This window comes from Arvicanthis niloticus, chromosome 3 (genome assembly GCF_011762505.2).
Source record: "Arvicanthis niloticus isolate mArvNil1 chromosome 3, mArvNil1.pat.X, whole genome shotgun sequence".
NCBI classification, from domain to species: Eukaryota; Metazoa; Chordata; class Mammalia; order Rodentia; family Muridae; genus Arvicanthis; species Arvicanthis niloticus.
This window is the reverse complement of record NC_047660.1, coordinates 74,556,802-74,584,594: the sequence shown is the minus strand read 5'-3', so window position 1 is coordinate 74,584,594 and position 27,793 is coordinate 74,556,802. Positions and strand designations below refer to the sequence as shown.

General features: G+C 45.3%; 1 protein-coding gene across 2 annotated transcripts in view; it reads right to left on the bottom strand.

Moving 5' to 3' along the window:
- Positions 1–14,685: 14,685 nt before the first annotated feature.
- Adk (adenosine kinase) overlaps positions 14,686–27,793 on the bottom strand; it is a 391,595-nt gene continuing 378,487 nt past the window's right edge. For both annotated transcript variants that reach the window (XM_034497484.2, XM_034497485.2), the window contains exon 11: positions 14,686–15,459. In XM_034497484.2, coding sequence (XP_034353375.1) covers positions 15,335–15,459 — 125 coding nt within the window. In that variant the 3' untranslated portion in view covers positions 14,686–15,334. The remainder of the gene's footprint in view (positions 15,460–27,793) is intronic.

The window sequence follows — 27,793 nt, the reverse complement described above, 5'->3', positions numbered from 1 at the left end:
TTTGTTCAGGGTCTAGACAGGACTCCTTTTGCAGACAAGTTCCCTGGGCTCACAGTCTGGGGTGCAGACACCCCTCCCTGTTTGTAAGGCTCCCAGAGCTGTGTAACCCTCACAGCCAATTCTCTCAACACCTGGCAGTGGTGTGTGCACAAAGAACTCACACTGTTGTGCTGAACCTGGTGATTCAGGCTATAAAACCGCAGGCCAAGTTGTTAAACCCAGATCCAGGTAGACAGCCAAAGAGGGCCAAGGTTGCCCTGTATCTGCACTGCAGCAATCCCCATCTGTGGGGGCCTTGGTGTGGCCTATCCCTCCAGGAGGCAAGGCCAGTATAATTTATTGGGCCATAACTGTTTAAAGGAACAGCCCTTTAGACTCTCTGTCTATGCTAAAATGCTTCTTTATTGGGTATTTTCAGTGTTTTCAGCCTTGTGCTAGGAGCTGGTGCTGGGTTGTGTCTGCGCATGTGTGTGTTTAGAAGAGAGAAGCAAAAGAGAAGACCCAGGCCTGGTTCCTCTATAGTTTGCCAGCCAAGCAATGGGAGGAAGAACAATGTGGGAACCACTGGATAGTAGATACAATCCAGGTGTGGTGGAGCACACTTATAACCCAGCTCTCAGAGGTAGAGGAAGGAAGTTAGCCTTGGCTAGGAGAGTGAACTTGAGACCCTTGAGACCAGCTTGGGCTCCATGACACCCTGTTTCAAATGCCCCCCAAATAATTATTTTAACAAAAAAACAGAATCAATGTTAAAAATTGAGCAATTTTATTTAAAATTCAAAATTAGCCGACTTAGTGGTGGATGCCTCACATCCCAGCTCTTGAGAGGCTGAGGCAGGAGAATTGTCATGAGTTTGAGGCTAGTACATACATAGCAAGATCCTGTCAGAGAGAGAGAGAGAGAGAGAGAGAGAGAGAGAGAGAGAGAGAGAATATATCTGTCTGTCTGTCTGGCCCTGTGTGTAGTTGGGGGTTCATATATATGTGTGTAAATGTGTGTGAAAGCCAGAAGACAACCTTGGTAAATAAAAATAAATAAATAAAAAGAATGACTTGATGCTCCTAGGTCTGGTGATGGTGAAAGTTTATTGTAGATAAGAGAGAGAGCAGAGCTAGATACAGAGGCAGAACCATCTGGAAGAGTCCAAAGTGTCTTCCAGAGGACACTGGTTCAATTCTCAGCACCCACATGATGGCACACAACCATTTGTAACTGCAGTTCCAAAGGGTCCAGTGCCCTCTTCCAGCTTCTGTGGGAGCCAGGAATACACAGGTGTGACGTGCCGAGCTCCCGACCAGCGGGAAGAAAGACACGCACAACAGTTCCTTCCAACAGCAATTTACTCAGGCCTTGAAAGAAATGGGTGAGCCCCGGGGCGATCTGATGGCTCCCTCCTCCTCCTAGGGTGAGCCTTATATCCCTGAAATGATGTCCCAGCACGCCACATCACGCCACTGCAAGCCATAGGCTCGGGCCCAGAAACGTCAGGTCAGGCGATTGCTAAGTCCTCCCATCTCTCCGCCCAGCCAGGAGTTGTACAGCTCTGGCGCGCATCCGACAGGCGCCATCTTTAGGGCGCGCGGTGTCGGTGTGGCTCTCCACACACAGGGTGAACAGGCATACATGCAAGAAGCTGTTCATAAAACCAATAAATCCAAAGCCAGGTAGTGGTAGTTGTGTTAGAATCATGGCTTGTCTGGACAGATCACACCCAGCCAGCACAGTTCCGCAGGAGAGTGGTTTACTGTGGGAGAAGGACAAAAGGGGATGAAGAAGATGAAGAGGGAAAGAGGGAGAAGGTCAGGAGGGGTCTGCCTTTTATTTGGGCTGTGATATAACTGTGCTTACCATGGGCACTGGTGAACACTGGGAATGTATGGCGGTTGCCATGACAACAGATACATGGGTCCCTATCACCCTGTGATCACCATCATGACTGGATTCCGAGGTGACCTGTGAGTGTAAAGCCAGTTCCTGACTTTAAAGCCAGTTCCTGATGCCAACAGTGGTGGTGCACCCCTGCAATCCAGTGCTGGGGAGGCAGAGGCAGGGGGGTATCTCTGAGTTTGAGGCCAGCCTGGTCTACAGAGGGAGTTTCAGGACAGCCAGGATCTACACAGAGAAACAAACAAACAAACAAACAAACAGAAAACAAAACCGAGATTATCCACATAGAGATTTTTTAGTATCAACCTTTTGTTAAAAATTTTGTTAAATTTTGTTACAGATTTTTTTTTTTTTTTTTTAGAATTATGAGCCACCATGTGGTTGCTGGGAATTGAACTCAGGACCTTTGGAAGAACAATCTGTGCTCTTAACCACTGAGCCATTTCTCCAGCCCTTTGTTACAGATTTTATAGGTTTTTTTGTTTGTTTGTTTTTTTTGTTTGTTTGTCTTTTTTTTTTTTTTTTTTTTTTTTACCGAGACAGGGTTTCTCTGTGTAGCCCTGGCTGTCCTGGAACTCACTCTGTAGACCATAGACCAGGCTGGCCTCAAACTCAGAAATCCACCTGCCTCTGCCTCCCAAGTGCTGGGATTAAAGGCGTGTGCCACCACCGCCCGGCAATTTTTTTTTTTAAAACCATAACCAATGAACTTAGAAGTCATGAGATAAAGTTTATAGCATAGTCTTATGAGAGTATTTTGAGAGTGGAGCACAGAGAAATCATAGAAGATTTTTAAGAGAGGAAAGTAGAGAATCCTTGGAGATGAGAGACTTGGAAGCATAGAGCAGAGCCAGTTTAGACAGAAGGATTTGGGGATCGTTCTTGCAGCATCAGGAGCTGCTACCATGGGAAAGAATCTGAAAAGCCAGCAAGCCAGTCTGCAGCCATGGGTCATACTGAGGCCAAGTGGTCTGTAGTCTGAGGAGGAGAGAGAGGGGATTCCTATAAGCTCTGAGAGAAAGAGAGAGGGAGAGGGGTAGTGGGAGAGGAAGAGAGAGAGGAAGAGAGAGAGAGAGAGAGAGAGAGAGAGAGAGAGAGAGAGAGAGAGAGAGGAGAGAGGAGGGGAGAGGAGGGGAGAGGGGAGGGGAGGGGAGGGGAGGGGAGAGGAGAGAGGATGGGAGAGGAGGGGAGAGGATGGGAGAGGAGGAGAGAGGAGGAGAGAGGGAGGAGAGAGAGAAGAGAGAGGAGGAGAGAGGAGGAGAGAGGAGGAGAGAGGAGGGAGGAGAGAGTGAGAAGAGAGAAGAGAACACACAGTGGCCTAAGTGGACTTAGAGAAACTTCAGGAGGAGCTGTGCCCGAGGGCAAACAGGGACCAAGGAAACTTTAGGAGGGCCTGTGGGCAGGAGCCGGAGAGATAATAGTTGTGGGGCTGCAGGTTCTTATCGAGACAGTAGCTGAGGTGGATAAAGCGTCATTGTGACAAGAATTTTCATCTGGGGTATCCCCAGTGGAATGGGAAACTTGTCAAACAGAAATATGTTCCAAATCACAGAGGAGAGACATGCCTTGTTCGTGTGACCGGGGCCTAGTTGGGGTATGAGGAGCTTCCTGACACACCAGTGTGGTTTTGTAGTAACAGTAGGAAAAGCTGGGGTAATACGTAGAGATGAGGGGAGGAGCAGGGAAAAGGGAGATGGTTAGTGTCTTTATGGAGATACCCAGGTGGGTGTAACATGCCAGGGCCAGGAGATGGGTGCCTTGGGAGGGTGTAGAAGGCTCTAGAAGCCAAAGAGACACGGTACAGACAGGAAGAAGAATGGTTAAAGCACGTGGAGAGGGTAAGGAGCTGAGAGGACAGAGTCAAGGAGCCAGAGAAACCAAAGCTCTGTGCATACCTGTGGAGAGTCGGCTCAGCAGCGTGATTCAGAGAAGCCCAGTCCCTTGGAAGGGAACTCACCTGTGCTGATCTTGAGGTTTTAGCACCAGATCAATAAAAGAGAGATATAAAACAGAAGGATGTGACTGCTTCTGGTGGAGGAGAAAGTTTATTGTAGATAAAAGGGAGAGCGTAGCCATTGGCAGAGACAGTGGGATCTGGGAGGTTTTGAGTGCACACGACCAGCACACTAAGCTGGGCCATGTTTAAGAATGGGGAGGAAGACCGGAGACCAAGAAGCCAAAAGGGGAAAAGGGAAAAAAAAAAAAAAAAAAAAAAAAAAGATAAAAGGACCAGTATAGCCAAAATGTCTGGGTCACATAGGGAAGAGCTGCAGGGCAGGGCTGCCTCTGGGCTGGAGAGTTGAGAGCAGGTGGCAGGGTGTGCCAGCCATGCCCTGTAACTGGAAGGAACTGAAAGGTGCTGGGAGAACCTGGTGGCCAGGTTCACTCTGATATGTTAATAGGCATCTTGGCCTTTTTTGGGGGAGGGGTTGAGACCTAATGTGTGGCTGTCTCTCCCCTCCCACCTCTGGCCCTCCAACTTGTTTTGTCTCTCACTGGCCTGGGGAATCAATCACCTGTTAAGCTAGGCTGTCTGGTTAGTGAGTAGTAGAAATTCCAGGCCTTTCTCCACATTGCTAGGATCCCAAGAGCCTGCCCCACCATACCAGACTTTTGTTTGTTTGTATGTTTGCTTTTTGAGATAGGGCTTCTCTGTGTAGCCCTGGCTGTTCTGGTACTCATTCTGTAGACAGGGCTGGTCTTGAACTCACAGAAATCTGCCTGCCTCTGCCTAGGATTAAAGTGCTGGGATTAAAAGTACAAAGTACATGCCACCATGCCCTGCACATGCCAGATGTTTTCTGTGGCTGCTAGGGATAATGCTCCCTATGGTTAGCATGTGACTAGGTCATCTTGTCAGCCCCAACAGCCCCACAAGTAAGAAAATATAAGAAATTGCAGATCTCCTCAGAGAGACAGGCCATTTGGTGATTTGGCTGTAACTGTGTTATTCCTGTAAGAACCACATAGGAGAAGCACTGGCCCCCTTGGCTGATGGTCCCTGTGCCTTGTTCCCAGCTGTGGGACGTCCTGTCCTTCTGTTTCTGTTTCCTCCTTGGCTTCTATCAGTATTTGCTTTTGAGGCCTTGCTTAATAGCTGCCTTCCTGAACAATCACAGGTGTGGGAAATGTGAAAGGGTGGCCAGAAGATGGATCAACAGCATCCTGAAAGCTGGAGTCACAGACGGACATCTGGTGAGCATCCAGCAGGAAGCTCTTAATGTCTGGTCTGTACACAGCCCTTGTGTTTTGTTCACATGGACGATTGTGTTTACTCCTTTGGCCTGGTCCTGATGAAACAATTACTTGCCAGCAGTTTGCATGCTGCAAAGCTGTGCCTGGCATTAGGAAAGAACCCTCCCAGAATGGAGGGTTTCTCTGCATGGCATTCATTCGGCCTCAGTGGGCAGTGGGGCTTTTGAACTGACCACCTTACTAGAAGGTTTTGTAGCTGCTCACTAATGCACACAGACATGACATGACAGCAGTGAGTAGAGAGGAAACAAGGGGCGAAGGAGGGAAGGGAAAGGAGGAGAAAAGGAAGACATAATGAGTGTGAACTCAACCTCATATGTGGGACGATGACATCTCAAAAATCAAAAATCAACACTGACATTTCAACCAATAAAACCTTGATATGTATCTATAGTGTGATAGGTATGAGTTTATGTATAGTTTTTTTTTTTTTTTTTTTTTTTTTTGAGGTAGAGTCTTGTTTTCCCACAAACTAGTAGCAATCCCCCTGACTCAGCCTCCTGCATGCTGGTAGGTGTACACCACTGTGCTTGACTCCAATAATATATAAACGTCCAAACAAAGAAAAACCATAACAACAAACCTGTGTCAGGCTGAGGCTGGAGCTCAGTGGTAGTAAGCTTGCCTGACTACCCGAGGCCCTGTGTGCTGGTTTTCTAGCACTGGAAAAGAACCAGCCAAAACACGGTGCATGATGGGACTTGCCTGTCATCCCAGCACCGAGGAGGCTGAGGTAGGGGGATTACGCTGAATTTGAGGCTAATCTGGATTACACAGTGAGTTCAAGTCCAGCCTGAGCTACTTAGTAGGATTCACAAAACAAACCAACGGACAAAATCCAAACCAATCTGCTCTGGCTGTAGGCTACACTAGTAGAAGTCTCAATGGCCCCCATGTTGAGGATTGCAGGTGTACTGTGTAGCCTTCCCGGAAGCAGAGTGCTTAATCCCGCAGGCAAGAGACTGAGAGGAAAGATTGCAACAGTGGGAGGAAGTTGCCCAGAATTGTCCCTAAAGGAACATCTTCCAGGGAGGTAAAGGAGGAATCCGGGACTTTGGGATGAACAAGCCTGGACAGGATGACTTGGCAAAGAGGCAGAGAACTCGTGAGCATAGAAGGGATTTCAGGGCTCTTTGGACCCTTCCACCCCCTGACTCCAGTTCTAGAAGCCTTAGAGAAAGCACTGTCTAAAGGTGAGCACTGTCTAAAGGAATGCAGAGGATCTCTCTCATCAGGGGGCCACTATGATCCGCAGTCTGAAATGACATTCTGTTTAGACTCCAAGGTCATGGTGTGGTTGACCTTGCACCATGGGTTTTGAGGATATGCCCGACAATCAGCGTATACAAACAGTCTATCAGCTACAGGGACTCACAGCAGGCCTGGAATTCTGTGCCCTGCAGGGATCTGTCACTGCTGGGTTAGCAAGGCTTCCCCAGTCTTGGAGTCTGTAATCAAGTTACACAGGAGGTGACATTCCCCAGTAGACAAGGAAAGACAGGACTCTATTTCCTGGCTTCCCGGAACTGTGTAGACTAAAGCGATTTGCTTAATGGATTTGCTTAATGTTCCTGGAGCTCACTTGATGCTGTGTCAATCGAGGACAAGCTCACTGTAGAAGAGAGTGTTTATGAAGTGTGAGGGGATGGTGATGGCGTTCATTCTCAACTTGACCATCTAGACTCACCTAGAAAGAGTCTTAGATCAGGTTGACCAGTCTTTCTGGGACTTTCTTGATGATATTAATTGAAGGGAAAACCCTGCCCACCATGGGGGGCACAATTCCCTGGCTTTGTGTAAGAGCAGAGAGAGCTGAGCACAGGCCTGTGTGCACTCGTTTCTCTCTGCTTGACTGTGGATATCATGTTATTGCTGCTTTAAGTTCTTGCTGCCTTTCCTTCCTCACCATAACGGACTTTGACCCACAAGTATAAACTAAAAGTAACCTGCTTCTTCCACAAGCTGCCTGGTCAGGGTATTCCGTCACAGCAACCAGAAAGGGAAGAAGACTGATAGTGATCAACAGAAATCTACCAAACGTCATTTCTTTCCAAATCCTTTTTCCCCCGAGGAAAGGTCACATGAGTTTTAGGCTGGTCTAGAACTCATTGTGTATCCAAGGATAATTTTGAATTTCTGACCCTCTGCTTCCATCTTCTGCAAGGACTGCAATTAACAGGTACACACAATGTGCCAGCCTTGTGTGGTGCTGAAGGTCAAACCAAAAGTGGAGCTTTGTGTGGCTGGGCAAACACTACCAACTGAATTATATCCCCAGCCCTAGAGTTGTGTTTTAGATGGATTTATTGCTTTACAGAGAAACTGTAGGCTCAACTATCCTGAGTTTACTGAGTGAGGGAGGGTCTTGGGACCAAATAGCACGTTCTAGAGAGAAGACATACCCTCCTGGATGATGCCCATCTGTATGTAGGTAGTCTCTCTGCCTTGGTTTCCCAGCTGCTGATAGGGTTAAGCAGTGAGAGGCCTAGGGCAGGAGCAGGGGCTCCTGGAAGAAAAGGTATTTACTTACATAAAGGGGAGCCGGACAAAACACCCTACTTCTAAGACGCACAACAATCCCGGGAAGCTGCAGCACTCACAGCCTTGTCTTTTCAATGGTGCAATTGTCTGGCCCTGCATAGCTGTGAGCACTGTTGTTCAGATGGGCTTTCACAGTGTTCACACTCAGGGGGAAAGTCTCCAGCCTGTGCTGCCCACAGGAAACTCTTAATGTCTCAACTGTACATAGCCCTTGTGTTCTGTTCATACGATCGTGTTTATTCCTTTGGCCCTTAAGGCCTGGTCCTATTGGAGCAGTTACTTACCAGCAGTTTGCATGCTGGCGAAACCTGCACTGCAAACCTGTGCTTGGCATTAGGAACAAACCCACCAGACTGGAGGGCTTGTCTGCACTGGTATTGACTTGGCCTCGGTGGGCAGGGGAGCTTTTGAGCTGGGAACATTAACAACATCATTTGTGTGTGTGTGTGTGTGTGTGCCTGTGTGCTGAGGCAGAGGAGGACAGTGGGCATCCTGTTCCATCACTCTCCACTTTATGGCTTGATGCAGGGTCTCTCACGGCATCTGGACCTAGGCTGATGGCAGAAAGCACTGACAGTCACCTGTCTCTATCCATGCCCCAGTGAGGAGGTCATAGATATGTGTAGTGGACCAACATTTTCATTTTAAAATTTATTTCTACTTTTAATTATGTATATGTGTGTTGGGGTGTGTGCATTTAAGTGCAGGTGTCTGCATAAGACAGGGTTATCAACACCCCCTGATGTGAGTACTGAGACTAGAACCCTATAAGAGCAATCTACACTCTTGACTGCTGAGGCAGCTCTCAGTTCTCTACCATGGATGGTCGGGGTTTGAACTCAGGTCTTCTGTTTGTATGTCATTTGCTCTTTCCCACAGAACCTCTCCAGGACCTCTGCCCCCAACAACATCTTATGACAGGCGATCAGGTAGACAAGGCAGCAGTTTGATAGCATTAGACTTTGCATGACATTGACTTAGCCGGCTCTTCACCAATGAAAGCAAAAAATTCACACAGTGGATAAACAAGGCCTGGGAGACAACAGTATTTAGCTCTTAGTCACGTGAGGAACTTGGCAACTGGTTAGACTTTGTTTCTGCATTTGTCTTTCATAACATGCAGCTTTTGTTCTTATAGCAAGATGCCCTCTCTCTGGAGCAACCCAACTCCCTCAGGACAAAAAATGTGGTGATTCTGTATTGGGTGACCTGTTCATCATCCATTTACCGGGTTAGAAAACTGGTGAAGGCCCAGATCAATGGTCAGAGGACATGGCTGTTCACTGAGGATCTTCACACAGGCACACACATGCTGTCTTCTTACTGGCTGGCACAGAGACGGTAGGTCCTTACACACCTTCAGCCAGAAAGTGCCTGACCATAGATTAGTGTGTGGTTGATTAGGTATCAGTTGCTCCTTAGAAGTGGAAGGGGTTGTTTTGATGGTAATTTTTTTTTTTTTTTTGAGGTGTCAGTCCATGGTCTTTGGCTCCAGTGAATCCAGGGCCACAGCAAGCCTGAATATGATGGTGGGAGAGGCCTGTGGAGGGCAGGCTGTTCAGCTAGCAGCAGAAGGGAAGTTCAGGGGTGAGAATATAAGAACATGGCCTCACTGTTGCCTACCTTCTCCATGTAGGCTTTACCTCCTAAAATTTCCAGAAACTTCCAAAATGGTAACATTAGGTGAGGACACATGAGCCTGTGTGGGACATTTTATATTCAAACCATAAAATTATTGAATGGAATTGACTGGTCACAAACCAAAATTCCAGAGACAGAGGAACACCAATATTCCTTGAAGCCAGGAGCTTCTTTTAACAGAGGCTGGAAAATGAAGTTGTTTGCTGGCCACTCAGGAAGGCTAAGTCACCAACAACCAGTACTTCCGCTGTATGCTGGGACTTTTCTGTTAGAAAATTCACTAAGGGGTGAGTATGTCTACCCCTCTCTGTGAACTAGGTCACAACTGTTTTCCTTCTAGTCATGAAGAAAATAAAAATCCAAAAATCTAGTTTATACACTCTTAATAGAGGCAGAAAATGGAACTGGGCTGGGGGTAGTACAGCTGGTCAGGTGCTTGCCTAGTGTGCACGTACATGATGGCCTATTTCATAGACTGGGCATAGTGACACGCGCGTGATCTCAGTGCTTAGGAGGTGGAGGCAGGAGGATTAGATGCCACGGTCTTTCTTTATTACACAATGAGTATGAGACCAACTTGGGCTGTATAATAGCCTTTCTCAAAAAGCAAAGATACTCAGTGTGAGGCCCAAATGATGCAGTTGAGTAGGTGGGAGACAGTACCCACAACCGTCTTACTCTCCTAGGATAAGCCCATGTTTTTCCAGAGTGTGGTGGCTTGAATAAGAATGGCCCCATAGGCTCATATATTTGATTGCTTAGAAGGTGGCACTATTTGAAAGGATTAGGAGGTGTGGCTAGGTTGGGGTATGTGTGGTCTTGTTAGAGGAACCATGTCACTGGGGTAGTCTCTGGGCTTTCAAAAGCCAAATCCAGTCCCAGAGTTTGTCTCTCCTGCTGTCTATGGATACACATGCAGAACTCTCAGTGTCTTCTTCACTACCATGTCTGCCTGCATCCTGCCATGCTCCCCACCATGATGAGGGAATAAACCTCTGAATATAAGCAAGCCCCAATTAAATGCTTTCTTTTATAATAAAAGAGTTGCTGTGGTCCTGGTGCCCCTTCATAATAATAGAAAAATGACCAAGGTGTATTGTGTCTGAAAGCCATTCTTTGTAAAGTATAGGTATGTTTCTTTAGGTTCTCACAGGGAAGTGAGACTGTCACCCAAACACTACCCATGTCTATGACATTGGCTCCATGAAGACAAAGCCTGAGAGGCCATGGTGCTGCTGAGCATGTGAGCTACTCAGAAAGTATGTGTTGATTGGAGGGACTGCCTTGAGGATGTGGATCATACAGGGGGTGGCTATGAAGTTATGGTATAGAAAACAATGAATATTTTGGACATGGTGGCTCCTGCCTGTAATCAATCCTAGCACTAGGTGACTGAAGCAGGAGGATTGCTTGTAACTTCCACGCCAACCTGGGCTACAAAGTGAGCCTCATAACACACACACACACACACACACACACACACACACACACACACACACACACACACGGTGGGCTCAGGATATGGCTATGCTTCTAGCATGCTTGCCTAGCATGCACAGAGCCCTGGGTTCAACTGCCAGCATCAGTGAGACTGGATGTGGTGCTACACATCTTAATCTCAGCACTCGGAGAGAGGTAGAGACTGATCAGGAGTTCAAGGCCAGCCTAGGCTACATGTGACCTTGTTTTAAACAAGCAAATGGGGATAGCTTTATATTTTTGTTTTGTTTTTGAGATGTGATCTCACTGTGTATTCCTGGCTGGCCTAGAACTCACTGAGCTCTACCTACCTCTGCCTCTTGAGGGCGGGGATTAAAGATGTGCACTAGCACACTTGGCTTCATTTTCACTTTATTTTATTCTGTTTTATTAATTAGGACAGGAGAGATGCTGTAGAAACTTAAAACACTTCCTAGGACCTTAACTCAGAACACTCTCTTAGACTGTTGAGCCGTCTCCTCAGCCCTCTCCACATTATTTTATGTGTGTGAATGTCTATGTACCACATTCATGACTGGTACACGCAGAAAGCAGAAGAGGCATCCCACAAGTTGTCCTCTGATCTCCATGTGCATGCTGTGTCAAACTCGCACCCCACATACACACACATAAAATTAAAATACACCAGACTTGGTGGCATATGCCCTTAATTCCAGCACTGGGGAGACAGGCAGATCTCTGAGTTCTAAACTACCCTGGTGTACACTGAGTTCCAGGCTAGCCAGGTGAGACAGAATAAATATAAAACTCTCTCTCTCCCTTCCTCTGTCCTCTTCCCCATCCCCCCCTCCATCCCTCCCTCCCTCCATAGTCTGTATGTGTAACCCAAACTAACCTTGAATTTGAGAGCCTCCTGCTGGGATCACAGGTCTGTGCCACCACATGGGGTTTCTGGTCTTTACTTTCTAAGAGATCACCTGTGGCTTTTCTGTTGTTGGTGGCAGATGGCCACCAGTATAGTGTATGGGGATTTCAGAAAGCTGTCCCCAGCCCTCAGTGAGGGTCTGCTCATTAAGAGGCTCTGGGGGAAAGACTTCCTAACAAACTGTTTCACAGTAAGAGTCACAGTTTCTTGCAGTGGGAGGACTGGAGGTCCCTTTCCTTTTTGACTGTTGGCCTGACCCTCTCATCAGTGGGACCTTGGGTTCTTCTTGAGCTTCAGATTCCTGGGACCTCTCCTGCCCTCCTCCATTGCTTCCAGCTACAGAAAGCTCTCTGCTTTCATAGGCTCCTGTGACTAGACCAGGGCTTCCTAGATATCCCAACAGAATCTTATCTTAAGGCTGAACCTTCAGTGCATCTGTAGTGTGCTTGTAGCTATGTCACACTCAAAGGCTACAGGGATTGGGGCCCAGGCATCCCTGTGGAACTAATAAGCCTTTCAAAACTACAGGACCGTCCCACATCACTCTTTCCTGTAGTGGAGACTGAGAGACAGTCTTATCTTTTTGAAGAAAATAAATTGCAGACACCATTACAGTCCAAACTTAGATGGACAACCATAAACTGTGATGCTAGTATCAGAGTCAGTTACAGTCATCTGCCAGATTTAGGACTTGAGACGGGTTACACCAGTAAGTGGCACTTACTTAGGAAGCTGGCTTTGTGTGTATGCTCTCGATCAGACAGAATGGAATCCGAGATGCACATGGACAGAGCAGGAAGCAGGAGCCTGGTAGTCACAGGAAGGTCCTCAAGGAGAAGCCACTGAGGCTTGGAAGTCCTTGGGATATGGGAGCAACTTTATAGAATTTCAGTGTTACCTAGCAAAGGTAAATATATGTATGTATTTACATTTAATAATATATTTACCCTCACACATATATAATAGCCATATCTACATAATATCTATAGATAAGACAGGATCTCATTATATACTCCTGGCTGGCCTAGAACTCATTATGTAGACCAGGCTTGTTTTTGCACCAAGCCAGGATCTCTGAAGAGAAATGATAACCATAACCAAATACTTAAGCTCCCCCAAACTGTTCTTTTAAAAATATATTGTTTCATTTTATGTGTATGTGTGTTTTGTCTGCACATGTGTCTGTGCAGTCTATGTGGGCAGTATCAATCCATGGAGGCTGGAGAAGGACATTGGCTCTCTGGGACTGCAGTTACAGACAGCTGTGAGACACCATGTGTGTGCTGGGAATTGAAACTGAGTCCTCTGGAAGAGCAGCCAGTGCTCTTAACCCTTAGGATAAAATGCAGAAGTAAACGTTCTCACTTAGGTTCAGCACTGGCTTCTTAGACAGGATACCAATGCCACAAGCAACAACAAAACAAAACACCCCCAAAACTGGACAGAACGCCTCTAGAAACAGAAAAGACAATCTATGTGATGGGAGAAAGTATTAGTACTTCATATGGTAGAATTTCATACAGGAATATATCGAAAATACAACTTCTTGAGATAAATTGTCCACTTACATATCAGAAAGGATCTGAAAACACAACAAACCAGATGAGTAACACCCAGAGCCGGCAGCGTATGAAGAGGCCACCACCGATGGACAATCAGGGAGGTAAGTCAGAACCAGTAGACCCACTAGAGCAGGCGCAAACAATGTAGAGTAACAAGTGTCAGCAGATGAGGATGTGGGGACACTGCAAACCGTGTGTGCTGCTAGTAGGAACCTCAGGGGGTGTAATAAAATAAACTGTTTTATTACAGAAAACAGTTCGGGCGCCTCAAGAAGTCAGAATTACCGATGCCCTGCAACCATACCATGGTCTCTCTGTCTTGTTCACCTGCTGGAGGTTTGGTCCTCAGAAAGGCAGCAGAGATATGGAGTGTCTTATAAAAGCCAGGGACAGTGGTGTATGCTTTTAACCCCAGTGCTGCAGAGGCAGAGGCAGAGGCAGAGGCAGAGGCAGAGGCAGAGGAGGCAGAGGAGGCAGAGGAGGCAGAGGAGGCAGAGGAGGCAGAGGAGGCAGAGGAGGCAGAGGAGGCAGAGGAGGCAGAGGAGGCAGAGGAGGCAGAGGAGGCAGAGGAGGCAGAGGAGGCAGAGGAGGCAGAGGAGGCAGAGGAGGCAGAGGAGGCAGAGGAGGGACAGGTAGATCTTGGGACTTATTGCCTAGCTTGGTCTAATCAAGTTCCAGGCTGAGAAGAAACCCTGCTTCACCAAACAAGGTGGACACTACATGAAGGGCATCTGAGGTTGACTGCTGGCCTCCACAGACATATACTTGCACCTGAATTTACATGCATATTTGCACCAACACATGCACACTCACACTGACACCCACACCCACACACAGGCAAACCCACGGACCCCCAAAGATGTCCGTTCAGTAGTCTGTCTGTGACCATGGAGACAGGCAGTGATGAGTGCTGAATTAAGGCTGTGAAGCTGGAACTGTAACACACTCTGAAGGCAGTGCACAAATATGCTTTTGTTTTGTGAAGTAGCCCAGGCTGTCCTGGTCATCACCTGCCTCAGTTTTCTAAGTGCTCGGATTATACCACAGCCAGAGGGATGGAGCTGTTTTGGAATTTCTTTTTAGTTCCTTGTAAAGATTACAAATGATCAGGGGTAATGGGGCAGAGGCAGGTGGATCTTTGCAAGTGGGAGGCTACCCTGACCTACACAGTGAGATCTTATCTCAGACAAACAAAAAAGTTTACATATGATCTAGTAATTCTATTCCTACTTGTCTACCTGAGAGAAATGAAAACATACACACAAAAAGTGCTTACTGGTCCCTTATGTTACTGTATGTGTATGTATATATTATATACATTTATATATAATGCTCTATATTTTTACTTCATTCCATCAATAAGATCACATAGGGTCCAGTACTAAATAACACGCTTTCTTCCTTGTTTTATTGAGCACAAGCGAGACAGGAAAAACAATCCCTATATGGCAATTTTATTTATTTGTATCAAATTACAGAGTGACATCAATAAGCAGGATACAGTCTGAACATGATGCAAACGTTGTTGATTAACCGGTTGTCTCAAGTCCATCAGATGTCTGAAGCACACAAAGAGCTTAGGAGGAGTAATTTGGTGTGATAAACATTTCTGTACCTTATTTGACAATTATCAGGTATATATATATATATATGACGTGTATGTATACACGCTTCCAAATTAAATATATTTATATAAAAAGCTCAAGAATGATGTCAGCATTAATTTCTTTAAAAAGTCTATTATATTAAATTGCACCTGCATTGGAAGCAGAAATATAAAAAAAATGATCAATTTACTAAATACTGATGAATTTACAAACAATTGAAAATGAAATTAAAGGTTCTACTGAAATGTTATTCCTGTTTGACATTTAAGAGGCACTAACAGACTATGGAAATAAACATTTTCTCCCAGATTTCAGACAGACTAAAGGTTCTTGGAGTAGCACTGAACCCTCTAAGTTAATAATGAGAATCATGGTGGGCAAAGACAGAAGATAATTTTATTCTTTCTTATGGCAGGAACGCTCAGGACACGAGCACTGCAGTCTCCACTCCATAGCCTGAGTTTTCTTTCTTCCATTAGTGGAAGTCTGGCTTCTCGGGAAAAGTACAGCCAGTTCGTCTAATTATGACGCTTGCTGCATAGTGGCCGGCGCGGATGCATTCAGTCAGAGGCTTGTCAGAGACCAGTTGAGACAGAAACCCTGGAACAGACAAAGAACGAGCATGAGCGCTGTAGAAAAGCTTAGCAATGTCCATGGCTCAGCTGCCGCCAGTGACTCTGATCTAAGTGTCACCACAATGGTTAATCTTGACTGTCAACCTGACGGACAGAGATTCTCCTGGGGCACCAGCAGTTTGTCTTTGGGTTGGCCATAAGTGTGTTGGTAACCATGGGAGCAACACTTGCCCTGCCTGTGGGCGGCACCACCTAGGAGGCAGCTGGGCCTGAGTGAATGATACATGGAAGAGAACTGGGCAGTGCTGACATCCTCTCTGCTTCCCAGCTGCCGTCTGTGAGCTGCTCTGGTCTCCTGCTACCTATGTAAGTGTGAGAAACAAACCCATCCTCACTGAAGCTCTGTGTCAGGCACAGTGTCCAAGTAATGAAGTCTGAGACACACATCTCACACACTCACAGGGAGATCCTAAAGCAAGCACCACTGAAACGTAACACGTGGAGGTGGAGTGCTTGTTGATAAAGTTATGGTTTAACTCTCCCCTTCCTTGTGGATTGCTTCTATGTTGTTATTCCCAGTACAATGTTATTCAAAGAGAACCCTACCATCTCCTCAGAGAGATGCAGCATGTTGCTGGTGAGCCAGTGGACACCAGCAATCTCAGAATTTGGAGGCAGAGACAGGAGAGTCAGGATTTCAGGCATCCTAGGCACCACAGAGAATCCAGGCCTGCCTGAGTTATGGGAGAGTCTGTTTAAAAAACCAACAAAATCGTGGGGTGGGGGTGAGGGTGGGGGAGAGACAGACAGATATAGACAGAGACAGACACATACAGAAGGCGTTCTTTCCAGAGGTAGTTCTGAGTTGCATTAACTTCACACTGGGCGCTGCAGATCAGTCTGATACTAACATAAAGCTAAATGCAGAAACTACTGCAGACAGCTTCTCTCTAGAATAGAATAAAAGGAGTCAGGTTTGTTCTCCTTCTAGAAACAGTTGAAATGAAGACAAATGATATGAAACCAAACTCTTCAAATATTATACATCAGCCACAAGGGGAGGAACAAATGAGGAGAAATAGAAATGACTCCACTTGGCTATGCGTGGTTATCAAGTCACACACAAGGTGGACAGCCCAGGCCTGTCTGCCGTCACAGAGCTGAGAAGATAGCGGGTATGAGTATGAGAGAGTTGAAACAAATACACTTCTAGATAGACTGACAAGCTAGATGGAGACAGAGGAGGACAGTATAAATCAGGGAAGAGTGGCCATGTAGCCATGGATGTTGTATATGTGAGGGCATAATTCAAAAGCACTATGAACAATGCAAGCCTCAGACCTCAGGCCTGCCACATCAGATGAACCAGGCACTTTTCTGAGTACACAGGTTGCCAGAGCTCACTTGGCCAGATGGTGGCCACTGTAAGTAAAAGCCATGGCTGGGGTGGGGCACCTGTGACCCCAGGCAGAGGTAGGCAGGTCTATGATGTCCAGGGCAGCAGAACTATATAACAAGACCCTGTCTTGGAAAGAGCTTCTTACAGAGAGGATCTCAGAGCATTCTTCCTGTGGATGAGCCCAGGCTCTCCTTAGGTGTGCCTCAGCCCCAAACTTCCTTCAGTTCTTACTGTCAGTGTTCAGATGTGCACTGCTTCTTACCAAAGGCCATGGTCAGATGGTGTCTCTGGTGAACTCCACTGAATGGTTAAGAAGAACAATACCAATGCTGGAGAGATTCTCCAGAAAACCAAAAGAAGGAAAAACTTTGTACATTAATCCTCACACCAGCCTTACTCTGACAAATAATGCTCCTTCATACAGGGACAGTATTCAGAAAAGATGAAAACGTTCTGAAGGAAATCTGAGAAAATCAAATCAAACAGCATATTAAAAAACACAACAGGGGGCCAGAGGGAGAGGTAGCTTTGAGGTTTTAGCGTACTTGATGGTCTTGCAAAGTCCTTGAGTTCAGTTCCCAGCACCTACACAAACCTTGCAACTCCAGTTCCAGAGAATTTGGCACCCTCTTCTGGCCACTGTGTGATGCACTTGCATACAGGTAGGCAAAACATTCAAATGCATAAAAACAAAACAAAACGAAACAAACAAACAAACAAACAAACAAAAAACAATAAAAATAAAAAGTAGAAGCTTGGTGTGGTGGGGTACACCTTATCCCAGCACTCAGGAATGAGGAGCAGATGGAATTTTTGAGTTTGAGGACAGCCTGGTCTGCATAGTGAGCTCCAGGCTAACAAATGGCTTCATAGTGAGAATCTGTCCTAACTCCTAACAAGATAATACGAGCCAATCAGATGGCTTCTCAAATAAAAGTGCTTGCCATGCATACTGGATAATCCGAGTTCAATTCTCTGACCCCATTATGGAAAAGTAGAACTAACTCCAGAAAGTTGTTCTATAACATTCATACAAGTGCCATGGCATACAGGCGTGCGCACTCGCATGCGCGCACGCACACACACACACACACACACACACACACCCCGATGATAAAGTAGTGTTATCTCAAGCTCTCAAGGTTGGATTACTATTTTTGGATATTGACATACTGTGTTAAACCAAGTATGAAGACCTGAGACCATTCTAATACATACAGAAAAAACATTTGGCAGCATTTCATATCTATTCCTAATCTTAATAGGAAGAGAAGGGAATTTTTCCACCTGAGAAAGACATTTATAAAACTTTACTGCTAATATTGTAAGGTCAATGATGAATATTTCACTTTTTCTTTAAGACTAAACATGAAGCAAGAATGTTTGTCTGCAGCCCCTTTCTGGCAGGCTTCTGATGTAGCTCAGGGTGACCTCGCTCACCAACTCTGCCTCTTCCTGCCTCATCCTTCTAGATGCTAGAATCCAAGGTTAGCACCACCTGCCCAGCCCATGTGCTCTTAGCACGCTCATGGAGACTTTACTGGAGCAGAGTGAGCTGCTGAGGAGGAGTCCCTGTCAGTATCCGAAGGAGGCAAGACTGTCCATGTGACTCAAAACAGGCCAGGCCAAGAGTGGTGGTGCGCACTGTTAAGACCAGCAGCCAGGAAGCAGAGGCAGGTGGTCCTCTGTGAGTTTGAGGCCAGCCTGGTCTACATAGGGAGTTCTAGACAACTAGGGCTACACAGTGAGAACCTATCTCACCACGCCCCTGAGAAAGAGTTGGAAAGTGTCATGTTCATCTGGTGGGTTGAGCAGGGATGCAGATAAGCACTCTACAGTATCAATACTGCCAACAGCCAGAATTCCTAGCCTATTTTGGCACAGCAGGGCAGCACATCTTTTAATCCTAGCACTTCGGAGCTGGAGGTAAGAAGGTACAGAGTTCAAGGTCATCCTCAGCCACTGAGTGAAGTTTGAGGCCTGCTTAGGGGACAGAAGACTGCCTCAAAAACTGAAACAATAACACTAACAAAAACCCTGTACATATGCAAATGAGTCTAAGAGACCTATGGAATTAGGAAGCTGTCACTAGTACAACTTAGTAAAGCTGGAGGATTGAAGGACGACACTAGCACACACACGGAGCAGTTATGTCTCCTAGTGAGCAGGTGAAAAGTCATATTCAAGATGCTGTTTACTCATAGTAAATACTCATAGTGAAATACCCAGGAACATATCTGAGAAAGCTGCGTAGGACCAGCCACTGGAAATGCCAAGGCAGCAAGGACAAGAAGAGAAACCTGGATACACAGGAGAGCAAGTGCTAGCCGGTTGAGACTGCTTACTGACTCAACCAAGAGCTGACAAGACGCCTTTAAAACTCGGATGTAAGTCCAGCTACTTACACCCAAGGTCTGTCTGGGCATTATTGGAAGACTCTTCCTCAAAAACCAAAAGAAAAGAAAAAAAGAAAAGAAAATGAACCGGGGTGGAGGACTGGGTATACAGCCCAGTGGCAGAGTGTGGCTAGCCTGTGAGAGGCCTATGTTCAATTCTCCAGCACTGCAAACACAAAAACCAACTAACCAATCAACCCCAAAACAAAACAAAAAATAAGACTATGGCATCTGAGAAACATTAACTTCAGAAGTTCTCTGCCACTGTGACGACCCCCCCAACCCCCCAAGTGCAAGTCTTTTACAGAAGACAGAATAATTTGAATTTCATCAAAATCACTTTGTGCAAGACAACTCAATAAAAAACAAAATAAAAACAAACAAAACCCACAAAGAGAAACAGATGCCAAATTCATGGATAATGTAGCACCATTATCCGTGAAAGGTATGTAGCTCAGACTTGCAGTAATGTCACTGCAGACTTACTAAAACGACAAATCAGCAAGACTGTCTGCATGAAGCCTGTGCACATCCACCCTAAGCACACCAGCTTAGGGAGTGTAAAGGAAACTTCATTCATTATTATTGCCTGAGTATATGACATGTGTGGGCACATGTGCCTCAGAGGACAACTTGTGAAGTCTTCTTCTCTTCCATCTTTACGTGAGTTCAGGGACTGAGCTCAGGTTGCCAGGCTTGTTCAGCAAGTACTTTTACCCAGTGAGCCGCCGTCTTACCAGCCCTGGGAATGTAAAGTGATAAGATCATTTTGGAAAACAATTTATCAGTGCTTGAAAAAGTTAACTTTGGGGCTGGAGAGATGGTTTGGTGGTTAAAACCCAAGTTGTTCTTCTAGAAAACCATGGTTCCATTCCCAGCACCCACATGGAACTTGCAACTGTTTGTTAACTCTAGTTCCAGGGAATCCAATGCCCTCTTCTAGGGCACCAGGCACATATGTGGTGCACAGCCATACATGAAGGCATGCACTCATACACATAAAATAAAACCAAATATTGTTTGAAAAGTTAAATTTACGTACTATATGATGCAGTCATTTTATTTCTAGCTGTTTGCTCAAGGTAAACGAATGAGACAGTGTGGACTTGGAAGTGAACTGACGCTCACAGCAGCTCTACTGTGACAGCTTCCAAGTGGATGTGACGGGCAGGGAAGGATTATGGACAGGCATGGGAATGGGAATGGAGGTTATGCGCACAGCAAAGGGCACACTGCATATCAAAGTTTATAAAACTGCACTTTAACATAGAAGAAAGGAAGGAGAGGAAAGAGAAGAAGGAAGGGAGGGAGGAGAGGGGAGGGAAAGGAAGGGAAGGAAGGAAGGAAGGAAGGAAGGAAGGAAGGAAGGAAGGAAGAAAGGAAAAAAAGGTGTAGTTACTAATAGGATCAAAACCAGAAAAACCTGTGCTACTGCCCCTGGGCAACCTGAGCTGTGTCTGGGCTCAAATGCTCAGGACAGGATAATGAGAAACTGTTCTGCAAGCCGACTTCCGGGCCTTCCCAGAGGCCCCGGCAGCCCAGGGAGCTGGGTGGAGCTGGAGGTTAATCTGAAGCTGCGCTACAATGACCTGTAGAGATCACAGCAGATTTATGTCCTTCCTCTTTTTCAGGCCAGGCCTGGGAAATGGTCCGCATTTGATAAAATGTTTGCCCAATTACAGAAGAGAATTAATTTGGCTAATAGAATGATGTCTTTGGAAGAATGTGAACTCATTCTCTCAAGAGTATTTTTTATCATGGTTTTCAGGTAACAGGCAAAGGTCAGTATAAACTTTCTGCCAAACTCAGACTGAAATGTTTGGCCCACACAGCGAACAGGACAGACGCCAGGTTCCGAGTGGGATCAGCTTACAATGGAAACACGTCTATTAGAACCCTTACGAGCAACATCTGTTTCCTCATTCTCCCTGCCATGATCTTTGTGAGAAAAGCTTATGTTGTGGAACATTCTGTGAGGCTGAGTGCCGGCACCCTCCTCTTGAGAGCGGACCTGGCTGATGAGTGCGCTGCAGTGCTTGGAAGGTTCATTTACTCTGACAAGGAAAACCTGGATGCTGACAAAAGTGAAGACCTTTGGCCCCTGGAAAGTATCAGCTTTTCAATAATCTATTTTTAAAAACCAGCAAAGATGAACTACAGATAGTACATAATCAATTATAAGTGGGGCCTTCAAAAAGTAGTCTTTATTAATCATAAAGAGTGTAAAAATTTACTTAATGTGCATGTTTATATTTTTAAAATGAGAGGGAATTCCTTTATGTGAATGAATAAACAGCCTAACCCTCCCCTTCGCCGTCCCCGTCCCCCCTCCCCCTTCAGATAGGGTCTTACTGTGCAGCTCTGGCTGGTTTGAACAATCTATGTAGAGCAGGCCTCCAACTCAAAGTGATCCACCTATTTCTACGTCCCAGTGCTGGGTCTGAAGGCATATGCCACCATACCGAGCTAAGATGCTCTGTACCTTGAAAAATATGTGTAATGTGAAATTACGTAATGTGACGACTTTACCATCACTGACTTCTTACATTTATTCAGTAAGTGTGAATGCAGGGTCAGTGTGATGTGCAATGACACGCATGTGGAGGTTAGAGCACGATTGGCTGGAGTCAGTTTTCTCTGTGGACAACGTGGGATCTGGGTATTGAACTCAGGTCCTTAGGTTCCACAGCAGGCCCCTGTACACAGTGAGCCATTCTGTCAACCCTGTTCATTCATTTCTTCTTTCTTTAAACTTTATTTTTATGTGTATGAGTGTTGTTGTCTGTGTGTATACTTGTGTGCCATGTGCCTGGTGCCCTTGGAGGCTGGAATCATGGAGGGTTGTGAACTGCCATCCAACCTGGGTCCTCTGCAGGAGTGTCCAGTGCTCTTAACCAGTGAGCCATCACCGCAGCCCCAGCTCACCTCTTATTGGCTTACTTGTATTTAGTAGCACATGCCATGGCTTGTGTACTCATTTGCCTACAGGCTGAAGAGCATGCTGGTTGCTTCTTAGTCTTGTCATCTATTGGTAAAACTGCTATATACATCTGTGTACAGGTTTTTGTGCAGACATAAGTTTTCAACTCATTTGGGCAGCCAAGGAACACAATTGCTGGATCATAAGGTAAGCATATGTGTGGTGTGTAAGGAGCTGCCAGACTGTATTCCCAAGTGGCCATCCTAGTTTTCATTTTTACCAGCAGTGAATCAGAGTTGCTGGTGATGCACATCTTTGCCACACACGCCAAACATACAAACTCAAGATGTTGGTGAAACAAGATGAAAAATGTCTTCCTGGCCCTAAGTGCTGTCTCTCTCTCCTGTCTCCTCCCCCCCCCCCTTGTCTCTCCCTTCCTCCCTTTCTCCCTCCCTCCTCCCCCTCTCTGAGACAGCTTTGGATCGATAGTCTTCTCAGGGGCTTACAGGTGCCTGCCTCCTCATTGAGCTGGTTTTTCCATTATAACTGTTTTTAATGTTTTCAATGGTGACCCAGGCATAGTGGTGTCTGCTTGTGATCCTAGGCACCAGGAGAATGAGGCAGGGAGAAGTCAGTTCCAATCTAGCTTAGAAGACATAGTAAGATCCTGCCTCAACAACCAAACAAGCTCCATCCATGTTTACTTCAAAAGAAACTCTTCTAAACAGCAGAGACTCTGTGTTATACCTTACCCCAGCAGTTCCTCAACTTTCTCAGCATCCTCTACTGCATGCTCTTTATCTTCAGACAGTCACATGACTCAACCCCAGCTCTGCAGCTGTTGGCTGTGGCTTTGGTTTCAGTCCTCTGGACAGGCACACCGATCTAATTAATCATTTGCTTTCCTGACTGCTCTGCTGTGGTGATTTCCACACTGCCTTTGTCCCTGGCCTTACTCTAGCTTGTTCACCGAAGTTATCCATGCTTTCTCTTTAAATGTAAGTAATATCAAACTTCACACTGTACAGTAGTGACAAGTTAATTACATAGTTATTAAGAGATAATGTGGGAGCACTAACACAAGTTATCATGTAATTACCTTTGTTCTTAAAGGCTTTACCATGCAATTAAAGCAAACCCAATATGATATTTTAGCAAGCAATAGCCTGTCTACATGTGTGCGCACACACACTGCTTTCTGTCATTTCTGGATCAATTTAGTTTTCCAGTTCTTTATTTTGCTTTAAAAAAAAGACATCTGCCCTTTAGAAGCTGCGTGTGGTAGCTAAGTATTACATAATGAGTTCCAGTCTGTCTTTCCTTCCTATCTATCTATCTATCTATCTATCTGTCTGTCTGTCTGTCTGTCTGTCTACCCTATATAGTAGTGGTAGTCCTGATCTCAGAGAACCACCCAGTTTTGGTGTTAGAATTAACATGCCTGGGGAATTTGTCTTAAAACAAATAAACAATACAAACAACTAAACCAAACCAAATGAACCAAAAATCAAAGCTGCCTGCCATTTATTGTCAACTTTGGTGCTTTCTTAATCCACCTGCTTAACCTTCTCCTCTCCTGCACCAGTAGACACCAGATCCAAGATGCCACACAGCAGGTGAGGCTGTAACTCAAAGGCTCTGTTTTTGTAAAGGTTGTATGTCTAAATAGGTATTGGGCTTCATACCAAAGAATTCAAAGATAGATAATATAGAGTGTCTTAGATTTTTCTGCTTTGGGAGAAAAAAAAAATGTGTATTTAAAGAAATCAAAAAATGCTTCCTGGAGAAGGTGTCATGAACAGAGTCTTGCTGGGTGCTGTGAGAGATGGACATGTATACAGAAGAAAATAAGGATGCCTTAGAGCACAATCCATGTTGGAGAACAAGAAAAGATCAGTGGTATTGACGGCATGGTGAGGGAAGCAACATGGAGAGCATCTGAAGGTCTGTGAGAGAAGGTGGGACTCATACAACTGAGCTTTGATGTCAGCACCTCCAGTCAGGTAATTCTGGCAGAAGTAGAGAGAATGTTATCAGTGAGACTCAGCAGAGACCCCTGGAACATCCTAGGATGCTTCTCAGAGTGCTGTGGAACAGTGGCTTCTCTATCACACAAGCCCACTGCAGACTTATTCTGAGTTCCAGTTTATAGTTCAATTGTACAAAGTATTTAAGGCCAGAAAGAAGAGCAGCATACACAGAGCTTGCAGCTAAGATGAGGGAAAGAGAGAGGGACAGAAGGTCACAGAGTTCTATTAGACCATTGTGTCAATCCAACACGGAGCCACTGTCAATAGAACCATAAGAGAGAAACAACTGAACTTCTTCCTAAAATTATTAGTTTGGGTATAAGAAAATGGAGTGGAGTATAGGACAGAGTGAACATGGATCAGTCAGGAAGTGGCACACAGGGAAAACATGCATCATATTCTAGAGAGTGCTTGAAAACCACACAGATGAGAGGGCAAGATGAAGTCTGCAAATGCATGTGTTTACAGAGCCTCCCTTCCTAGCACCACCATGGGAGGTCAGCTGAGACATTCTCTGCAGGCCAGTCAACTTAAATTACCTATTAGACCAAGCACTTATGGTCCACACAGATCTTATGCCAGCAGTGCCTAAGAACCAGGTGGATAACACAGTGCTCTTCTAGAACCCAGGATGGATGCAGAGTCGTCCAGGAGGCTGGCTACGAGACTGGAAGCAGATATGCAAACAGCCCACCCAGTAGCTTTATCTAAGGGAGATGTGCTCATGGCAGGCTGATGCTGGGCCAGGTCTGCAGTTACCACCTGGTTCCAGTCAGTGAAGACCTCCAGTTTGGGCTCTTGTTTGAGATTCCTCTTGTAACAGGTTAACAGTTCTAACAGATAATGCTCCCTGTGGGTCAGGCATCATGCTTTGTAAACATCACTTCATTTGACTTTCAGAAAACACAAACAGGTAGATATTCATCTTTCTCTCTATAGTTGAGAATGTGGGGCTTAGTGATGTTAAATTACCCATAGACTCTTGGTTTTGCCTGTTTGTATTATGAAACATGAATGCCTGAGATGAGATTATTGATGCAGAATAGCCACTTTGTTTACTAGTAGAAATGGGGATCCCAGATCAGGCTCCTGCCAGTTGGTTGGGTACAGGTCTTCTCCTATTTCACAGGAGGAAGGTAGAGGGGAGAAGAGAGTATGACAGCTTTGCTAAAGCCTTTTTAAAATCCATTACGATTATGATGATTATGATGATGATGATGCCTTGGAGACTGAACTCAGAACCTTCCACATGCTTGGAAGACACTGTATAAGCTACACCTACAGCCCCTCACCCTCCTTAACCCCATCAATGATCTATCTATTCAGCCAATAAGCCCCAACCTCTTAATATCATTGTACTGGCGACATTTGTATTTTGGAGGGAAAATTTCAAATGGGAACGTTTCTCAAAGAGTTATTGGTGGGGCTGAAAAAAAAAATCAAACATTTGTTTAGTTATTGCTTTTAAAAACTATATTAATTCATTTGATTTTTTTAAACATTAATGGGTGTTTTGCCTGCATGCATGTCTGTACCACATACATACCTGGTGCCCTTGGAGCCAAAAGAGGTCATAGTACCTTCTGAAGCTGGGGTTACAGAAAGTTATGAATAGGTGCTGGGAAGTGAATCTGGCTTCTCTGGAAGAATGGCAAATGCTCCTAACCACTGAGCTAACTCTCCAGCCTCTAGCTACTGTTTTAATCTCTAAATTATAGAGTCTTTATGCCATGAGCTAGCTTCCTTATCTTCCTCAGAATTTCTTGACTTGAAATGGACTGCTGTTATTTTGACAAAGCTGGACAGAAAGAGTAAAGGTCCCTGAAGCTAACATGTGCCAGCCCCGCTGCACCTTGCCCCTCATTTGTGAGCCCCTCTGCATGCTCACAAGGCTCACGGCTTCCTTACACTGTGCTCATTTTCTAGAAGGCAGAGTAAGCTTTGGTGGTACAGGGATTCTGAAATGCACATATAAAATAACATCTTCTTAGTCATAAATCCTCATCTTCCTTTTCCCTCTGTCATCAAACACTTTAACTTAGAGGAAGAGAGCTAAACATAAGTGTCAAAAGCCAATCTCCTTCTCTACCTTCTGACGTATAAACAGTGTGAGCCCTCATGGTCTCCTTTAATATAACAAAAACTAACAACATGCTACTCGGTGGCTTAAAGGTTTAACTTAGGGCAGTATCTGGTACGGAACACTACATGCACAAATAAACACACAGCACCAGTTCAAAGAACCCACACATCTTCTCACTGCCCTTTGATAGTCTGTTACTCCAGACCTTAGAACTCCATCCACTAGATCTCCTAATCTACGCCAGTCACGTAGGCAGGAGCAATGCAAGGAGGCACGAGAAGTTTACTGTAAAACACTGAACAAATTAGTGGAGCTGTGGGAAGACAGACACACTGAACGATCAAGCTTATTTTTAATACATTTTCATTTTATGTTCATTGTTCTACGTGTGTGCTTGTGCCCCTTCCCAACTGTAATGATTTCTAGCTGTTTGCAAGATGGCAGGTGGTATGTTTACACAGAAGCCTTTCATGATGTCTGAAGCTATGCAGTTCCTTTACTATGGCTCAGCTTTGGTTTGAGGTGCATTAACCATTAAGATTAGAAAAAAAAGGCCCCAGAGATGGCTTGTAGGGTAAAAGCACTTGCCACTAAAACCTGCTGACCCGAGTTCAACATGGGGACCCCACATAAAAGTGGAAGGAGGAAATGACTGTACAAGGCTGTCTTATGACCTCTACATGAACACTGTGGTACACATGTACACACCCCCACACACATGAAAAAGAAACAGAATTATCTTAGAATCTATTTTAATTAAATTATTTAGTTAAGTGTGGTAGTTCCAGATTAGCCTAGGACATAAAATGAGACCATCTAAAACAACCAAAAACCCCACACAGAAACAAAAAACAAGTCCCCCTAGTTCCAAACAAAAAAGAAAATGTGTTCAGAAACAGAACATGGTATGGGTGTTTTCATACGCATGGTCATGGTACAGGACAAAACACGTGAGAGCCCTCCAGAAGTTGGTGTATGTAGTCTATCTTCCTCAGAGCCATGTCTTAATTATATCTGAATGTCTTACCAATTCCTTAATGCTGACTTTTCAGGGAAATCAACATACAGCTTTCTGTCCTCACCCAGGCTTTGGCTCTGATGGGTCTAATTACCATAATGAGAAGAGTCAAAGGTACTGGTCACCATTACATTCATGCATTTAACAAGTCACAACCTTGGGATGCTGTTCTACCTGAAAATATCATTCAAAGTTCCAAGTTATTATTATAGAGGAAACTTTCAATAGAAGCTAATTAGCTACAGACCCGCCACCGGTGGTTAACTGATTTTTAGGGGTTAAATTTCTGCTCCTTATAATTGTCCTCTGATGGCTTTCCTTGGTGTCTCAGAACCATGACAGATGACAAGGAAAAACTGCAGTAAAATCCACCCACCCTGACACTGTGCTCAGCGTCAGCTTCTCCCTCTCCAAGCAAAATCAATACTCTGTTTGAGTAAACACGTTTACAGCTTTATTAGGATGTCTTGCTTGTTCTGTAACAGCTACTTGAAGCCGTGGTAACAAATCGAC